This window comes from Atta cephalotes, assembly GCF_000143395.1.
Source record: "Atta cephalotes unplaced genomic scaffold scaffold00001, whole genome shotgun sequence".
Lineage (NCBI taxonomy): Eukaryota > Metazoa > Arthropoda > Insecta > Hymenoptera > Formicidae > Atta > Atta cephalotes.
Window position 1 is genome coordinate 15,324,015 of NW_012130065.1, and position 8,576 is coordinate 15,332,590.

An 8,576-nucleotide genomic window follows, 5' to 3' on the forward strand; every position below is an offset into this window, starting at 1 on the left:
ACACACACACACACACACACACACACACACACACACACACACACACACACACACAATGGATTAAAATTAAGTATCTGATTGATTGAATTCTAATCTCTAAATTCTAATTTGCATTCCTCAATCTCCAATGCACAGTATGACATGGACTTAAGAGATCCTATCGCAATAAAGTCAAGTTAATTAAAAATTTGTGGGAGATGCGCTCTATTTAATTTAATTTTGTTGTCGCAGAGTTTAGTAGAGAATTACTTGAAAGGAAGTGAACTACTTACCCCACTGGCTTTCCGTAACAGCACGTTCTGATTTCCTCTTTGGTTGGGCGTTCGAGAATTCAATCTTTCATCTTTAACTGAAACGAGAAAGCGAGAGTTGCGGTTATTATGAATTTCTGTAGATATTTTCAATCGGATGGGCATCCTGTCAATTATTTTCTAATAATTCAAGGAAAGTAATTTCTATCTAATAATAATTCCTATTAGTGAATCAATATCGAAAATTTAAAACGCAGTAACACGCATTCTATAATTAAAAAACTTTAATTTAACGAAAACACTCTGCAAATAGATCGCGATATAAAATATGCAAGAGGATGCCAATCTTTTTTGTTGACGTTGCAAATGTTATTTTCATCGTGCATTGGGAATTCACTCTATATTTAAACGCCCGCAAGGCATATGGAACGCTGCATTGAACTGCAGCAGGGTTTGCAAATCGAACGGTTTTGTGTTATCGACGCGCGTAACATTTCTGTAATGCGTGAAAAAGTCGCGGGAACCATTTAAATCGTACGTGCCTGAGGCGGCCTAATTTTGCATTTTGAGAGCTCTTTCATAGCGATAGTCTGCAGTTCACGTTCGCATTAGAACTCTGCCTTTTCTGCGCGTAAAAGGATCAAAGGATCAAACGCATTACAAGGGTCGCTGTATCATGTGTAGCATTAACTCTACCATTATCCGGGGATAAATGAATCACTTACATTTATCCATTGAATTAAAATTTCATCATCGTCTTATAAAAATAAAAATGTAAACGACAAAGCATGTGCAATTATTTAAAAATAGACAATCTATGGAAATGATTTTTGAAGCTCATTTCTGTTTATATAGAAGTTCTAAATTTCGAATTATTTTATCATATAGAATCATCATTTTCCTATACAATTTGAGCATTTATTTACACACAAGTAGATTAATAAATGAAATCATTATACGCTTAAGCTGGAAATTTAGTTACGCTGTATAGAAAGCAATTTTAGAATATAACTCCCACACACGCATTCGCAGTATGCTATAGATACAGCGCTTTAATTGCGGTCTGTTACATGTAACGTTCGCAATCGCCTTGTTACGGATTTAGTTTCGAATTTTAATCACCCGGAGTTGTGCATCATCGCTATATTACCTCTAGGATGCTCGTCGTACTAACATCTGGATCCTTATAGTGACCCGTTTGTTCCGGTTGCAGTTCCTCGGATATTCTGTAGTAGCAGAACTTTCTGTAGTTGGTTCCGATTTAATTTCATCGCGACGCAACAATTATTCATTCAGTCTCAGAAGATTGAACAAAAAAATGTGAGAAAATCGCCGTGTGTGTTATTCTGATCTGACGTGATTCCGTCTGTTCATACGCAGAAAACGACGAAAGTTTTCCTCGTAGAGCTTTATTTCCTAACTACAGAGGGAAATGATAATCCTCATATTTCCGACTTGGGATTACCACGTCTCGGTATTTTATATAATTCTTTCTGAAGTTAATGAATTTCTTACAAATATTTTGTTACAACAGCATTGCTACATTGTTATGATAATTTTGTTACAATAATTTTCTCATAGCTCTCTTTTTGCGATATTGATTAGGATTTATATCTATTTAAGTGTTGTATCGCACCATTCTTGCAACTATATTTTAAACTTTATTAAAATGTTGTTCTAGTCGCTTTATATAATTTATATAATTATTTATTTATTTGATTCATAATGTGTGCGCGCGCGTGTGTATGTGTGTGTGTGTGTGCGTGCGCGTGCGTGCGTGCGTGCGTGCGTGCGTGAGTGCGTGTGTATGTGTGTAAGATTCATATCTATAATTTGACGATTGTATATAATTCGTATTTGAGTATTTAAAATTTTATCTGTTTCGTATAATATGAAAATATTTAAAAAATCAGAAAAATACACACATAATATATATTAAAACATACACAAACAGAATACGTGATACATACAATTATAAATAAAATTCTGTCCTGAGATCTCTGACATAAATTATAGATTCTTTAAAATGTGAATTTTAGAATAAGCAGCATGAAAGTAATAACGACTATTGTCTGGCTACTGTCATTCATTACTACTGTTATTATTACAGAGTGATCGAAGAACGTGCCTTATCTGTGTGAGATCTAGATAGTACTAATATTACGTCGAGAAATTGCTTTAATAGTATATGATATATCTATATTTTATACAACATTTATATATGAATTTATCCTTCCTTGATATTTTTAAACACGTTTAGAGAATGATAGCAATAAATAATACAGCATCGTGCCTGCCGTGACAATTTTATGAAGAACAGCTGTTACATTCATGCGTAACTTTTCTTTCCTCCAGGGAAACGTATCTCCTTTTCTCATTCTGGTTCATTAATTTTGCGCCACATGACAACGCGAGGCTTGCTTTTTCGCTCTTGAATAATATCGCATACTCTTCTCCATCACCAATCGTCCTGGCGCATGATTACAAAAGAAACCTGGCGACTTTCAGCTGCAGAGAATATTATTGGCGATCTGTCGATCGCGGGTGAGTGTATCCTGATTCCGAGTCCGACGGCGAGGAAATTGAACATTTTTCCGACACGGCCGTTGCGTATCGTCGTCGTATCGGAATTACGCTCGCTTGCATTTATATGCGTATATATTTCGATCCAAAACCGATTCCTGTCGCGCGCGAATATTTAATGCAGAATATTCGTATCGAACTTGTGAGATTACGCTGTTATTTCCAAAAGTTACAATATTCTTAAAGAAAGAAGAAAGCACCATTATATACTCGTTTCACAAAGAAGATTGCGAACTCGTCGAACATACAGTATTTCGAAAAAAAATAAAGAGGTTTTATTGATTTTATTTCCTAAAATCAATACTTATTATCAAGATTTGAAGTTATAGATTTGATAGTTCTATGTTATCTGTACAGCAATGTTCTACGTGATTTCCCTCCATTTCAACTTGTATATGGCATTGTATATGGATTTGTATATGGCAAAGGTCTACATATATCGATTAAACTTGCTATACCAAACATGATGCATTGTTTAATAAACAGAAGAGAAGTTTCCGAGATTGTTCGTCTCCATATTTAATAATAAATGTTTCGCTACATTTTTCATAATGTTTGTTTAGAAAATATGCTTTTAAATAGAGAAACTAATCTATGTTAATAGGTTTATAGCAAACTGCAATAAGTCGTACCTCCATTATTGTTTGAATCTTAATAAATTAAATTTAGATTTTCTCAATAAATTAGTTTTGGAAAATATGTTTATTTTCTTGTTTTTTATTTTAATAAGTTCTATATTGATCTAAAAGTCCGTAAAACCCTTTCTCTAAAATACTTTATGTAAGAATATGATCGAGTTAAGGTATTACAATATGATTTTATATAATTCTATACGAAAGAAAATTTGAATTTTCAAGTTTGACAACCTTCTCATTGTGAGAAGGATACTGAAAAGTATCCCAAACAGGAAAAAGTTAAACTTGGATTTCGAAAATTGGATTCAATTCTTATTTTGTTTAAATTGTACGTTTGAAATTGTACACGGGATATCTAAAATAATGCCTACTAATCATATAATGCTATTCTTAATAAAAACTGAGTCGAAAAGTCTTTTTGTAATTTTCGCAATACTTTTTTTTAGTCACCCAATGAGCTAAAATTGTGACGTACAAGTTTTAAGATATCTTTAAGAGTTTTTTAAGAAACTTTTCAAAATATTTCATAAAGAACATTGAAAGATAAAGAAGATCTTGAAATTGTCTTATATAATACATCGATTTTTATCCGTTTATTCGGCGATCTTTTGAAATTAATATCTCTTAACTATTGTGAAAATTACAAAATGGTAGAGGACTTTTTGATTCAGTTTTTTATTAGGAAAGCACTGTATGATCAGCGTTATTTCAGATTTACCTTATAATAACAAGATAGTAATAACAAGATAGTAATTGAAATTCTATAACTCTCTGATAACACGTGTGTCTAGAACATTTTATTTTTGAAATTGATCTAATTTCAACGTCAAGGCATTGAGATGCTTTTTGGGGATATAAAATGTTGGTTGTTTTAAATTCCCGGCACGGCATACAATCATGTAGCAAACGCGATGCGTTTCAGGAAAAGGTACATGTACACGTTATTCGTATCCATTCCATGCGGAGGCTTTTCATCGGATACACGATCGTTCTCTCGAAATCACTCGACGGAATGTGTGACCTCTCCGCGTTGTACACGCACTCCTCTCTCAGGTTCAAATTCATCGGGGAAATGAAATAGCGGCGTTAAGTAACTGAGAAAATTTTCTATAAGAGCGTCGAGTTGCGTTTAGCCCTTCTATTGCTCGTCCCACTTTTCTTATCTTTTTTTTACCCTGATAGAGTTATGCAGATGTCATCCGCGAGCACATTTTGCTGCCCGTCTTTCTTTTCATTCCTTCTCCATGTGAACATTCTCTTTCGCTCGAAAAATACAACGACGAAATTTATCGTCTCAATAAATTATTGCATTAAGCTGCATTGTTTGCATGCACATATAGTTGTGTTGCACTTCAAATATTCTACAGACACGGAAAAATGAGGACAGAGGCATGAAGCCAGCATGAAATGGCCGGCTCTGGGCTTGTGATTTATTTATATGTATGTTCGAATGAATAAAAATGTGTTTAAACTCCTTGTGTGGACGCATTTTCTGCTCTATCTTTTCCCTTTATATTTTCCCTTTTACGGAATAGCTGCTATTTAATATGCAATAGTACATAAAACGATTAAGGAACTAAACGTTGTTAATAAGGATGATAATTAAAAGTTGCAATTAAAAAGAATAATTATAACAGCAAATGTATTTCGTGCAAGTCGAAAATAGTTCAACCGTCTGCAATGTTAAATTTATGTCAAATTATATCCAATTTAGGTCATTTTTTAGATTGTCATTTGTATCATTAATTTAACTGAAACAAGGAGTTAATAATTTATAATAAGTTGGAGCTTTTACGTTATGGATGATGGTTCAACAAGACAGAGCAAGTTAGAAGGTTTTAATTACAAATTAATAAGAGTGTTGAGGAAACTGCGCTTATTAAAATGTTCATAGTTGTTAAGCAGTTATAATATCACAAAGTTTGATAAACGTCTGACAGTTTTATACCAATAAGTGAGCAATTTAATAAATCAGTGATTGTTTTAAAAAAAGATCATGTTGGAAATAAGTCAAATTTTGGAAAAAAAAGTTAAAAAAATCATTGACTTATTAAACTGCCCTCGCCGTTATTACGTATTTGACATAATTATGTGATAAAGGCCGAAATATTTGTTTATTATCCCTCTTTTTGTATCAAGTAATTGTGATTTTAATTGAGTCTTATATTAATTTTATTTTAAATAATTTAAATCAAGAAAATATACAGTATTATATTTTAATCTAATTTAATTTATTATTTACTAAGTATACACGTTAACGTGGATGTTGTTTATTTTGAAATTAACCACAAAAATGGATTAATTTACATTTTGACATACATGGAAATTAAAAATAAATGTTATTTTTAACTTAAAAAATTGGATTATCATTGCTCCTTTGATGTCTAACAATGTAAAGTGCAATTTTCGATTAGACGTGCAATTAAGAATTTGTTTGAAGTTATTAGAATTGTCTGTACAAAAATTAGAAGAAGTATGCAATTTTTAGAGAAAAAGTACACTCCTTTAAAGTATTTAAGAAAATACACGCACAGAAAGAAAAGAATTTTATCGGTTTGCTTCATCTACCAAGCTTTCATTATCCGTCTGACCAGACTGCAAAGGAGGTGAATTTAATTATTCATCCGTTCTTCATTATCTATTAACGATTCTTCGAAACTCTTGCCTGTCGTCATCGAATATCTTCGTTGCCTCAAGTCGCCGGAAGACAATTAAATTAATCAAGGGAAACAAGGGAATGGTTTGTGCATGATCTATCATGATTTAACAAAGGCGTTGAATTATTTCACGCATCTAATCGATTAATTTTGCGGTTAAGCCGATTACATATAGCCTAATTAAGTAAATCTAACTGTGTAATAATAAGCGTTGTATATTTACTAATATCTTAAAAGTGAATAAGAAAATTCATAGAGTTTTAACTTGTCACAGAGGATATCTTCGGAAGCATTGAAAATTCTTCGAAAATTCTAAAAAGAATTAAGTTAAATAAAGATATAATGAAAAGAAATCTAATCAAATTAAAAAAAACTAAGTACTTTCTTAAAATATCATTAATGAAAAATGTCTTCAAGAAAGTTAAATCTAGAATCCATTTTGTGATATAAATATCACAAACTCCATTTTATGACATGGACATCGATAATTTACGACAGCTGCCCATATTCTCTCGAAAATCCAGACTTTCTTCGATGCGTATGATCCATTCGCGATTTATGTCACTCAACTTCGTCCGGACTGTGTGTCTATGTGGTTGTAGATTAATCAAACCTCGGGAATTCGCTAGACCATCTCATTCGGTACAGAATAATTGATTGTGCTCAATATTCGCTAGCCGCAAATGAGCCGGAGCGTTCCAATGCACTATTAATAATTAATTAATTACAGTAGTCGAAACCAAGCATTGAGTGGTGCGTCCAAAGGAACGTGTGAAAATTAATGTCAAACAGTCTGGACGATAATTATCGTTCGTCAAATACTACGATAAGACATAATCGCTACGAAGCTTTACAGGAAAAAAATTTTTACTTTTTTAAATGTTTATATATTGTTGGAAATTTTTATTGAAGTATCTAAAAATTTAATTAATTTATAAATTTGAAAATGAATTGATTGACAATTTTGACCAAAATAATTATATTAGAACGCTTAAAACTTTTTGCAGCATTGTCATTAACGCTTAAGCGTTCTATCATTTTAATGTAATTATTTTGATAATCCAATAAAAAAGTATTTTCAAATCTAATTAAATTTTTCGATACTGTAATTATAAAACGTTCTTTCATGTACATTAATGTAAAATAAGTAAGAGTGCAAATTTCAATATTTATTATTGACTTAAGTCTAATCAGATGGAATAAAATATGACAGCAAGGAAGCAAAAATAGAGGAATCAATCCAGCGCGCATACATCGTCTGATATAATTAAATCCTCGGACAGAATTTGTTTAAATCCGAATGTGAAATAATAGAGTCCAACCGAAACTTTTGCCGAAATTAAACCGAAACACTCGTCTACATATAAATTTCAATCGAAATCGAAATCAAAATTAAAAAATAGTAATCCTATAAAGGCCATATGTATAAATGTGCCCATATACACTTTTTTTTCATAAATATCATAATTTATTGAAATAATAATTAAATTTTGGCCGAAATTTTGGTTGTGTTTGATCAATTTTGGCCAAAGAATATAAGTATTTATTCTTCATAAACATCATAATTTAATTATTGAAACAATAATTACACATATTACAATTAATATTTATCAAGAAGAGTTACATGGTTTCAGTCAAAAGTGACACGTAATGAGCGTTCGTTTTCAGTTTTTTCTGTAAAAGTTTCAGATTTTAGAAATAATGCAATCTCACCGATTACTCGTAGATGTTTTCCACCAAGAGTGGAAGCGTCCGTTGTCAACAGAGATAACGGCGTCGAGGAACTGTCCAGGACTTCGACGCGCGATAAATCGACGCCGCGACGCTCGCAAGCTGGACTCAACACATCCCTATAACACATATAGCGAGTTAAATCATTTTCGTATCTTTCGACGGCAGAAATACTTCACAATATTTTCGTAACAAAATACAAGTTTTATTTTAATCTGCCATCCAAATTCCAAGACATTATAAAAATAACATAATCGAACTGCGTATCACAAATGTGATATAAAAACTAACGTTTGCGCTATATCAGTTAATTAAAAATAGAAAATTGCACGTTTCGAATACGTTTCGAAAAATTGCTTCCCTGCTTCCATACCGCTATCATAATCATCGCAGTGATTGTAAAATAATTTATAAGCGACCACGATGTGAAGCTCTCGTCGAGAAATACGAATTTTAATTTTTGTCGAATGTGAATTTTACTTCCCACTACAATCTGTTCATCCGCGTAATCCCTGAACTTTTGAGAATAAAAGTATATAATTCAATTTTAGGTGCTTTTCAGTCGGACTCTACGACGATTAAAGAAATCTCTTTTAAAAGAGTTCGGACAAAATCCGCAAAGGAATATCCTGTATTTTAAAAGACTATTTCAACTTCAAGCGGAACGAGATGTAATAAATATATAATGAATATATATACTTAATTCTCTCTCTCTCTCT

General features: G+C 32.1%; 1 protein-coding gene across 1 annotated transcript in view; it reads right to left on the minus strand.

Moving 5' to 3' along the window:
- The window catches only part of LOC105619062 (pleckstrin homology domain-containing family G member 5-like), a 105,908-nt gene that overhangs the window by 15,010 nt on the left and 82,322 nt on the right, over positions 1-8,576 (minus strand). Inside the window, exons 8-9 of the mRNA XM_012200594.1 lie at positions 7,840-7,976; positions 273-349 (exon numbers count right to left, since the gene is read on the minus strand). Of these exons, the coding sequence (XP_012055984.1) occupies positions 273-349; positions 7,840-7,976 (214 nt within the window). The remainder of the gene's footprint in view (positions 1-272; positions 350-7,839; positions 7,977-8,576) is intronic.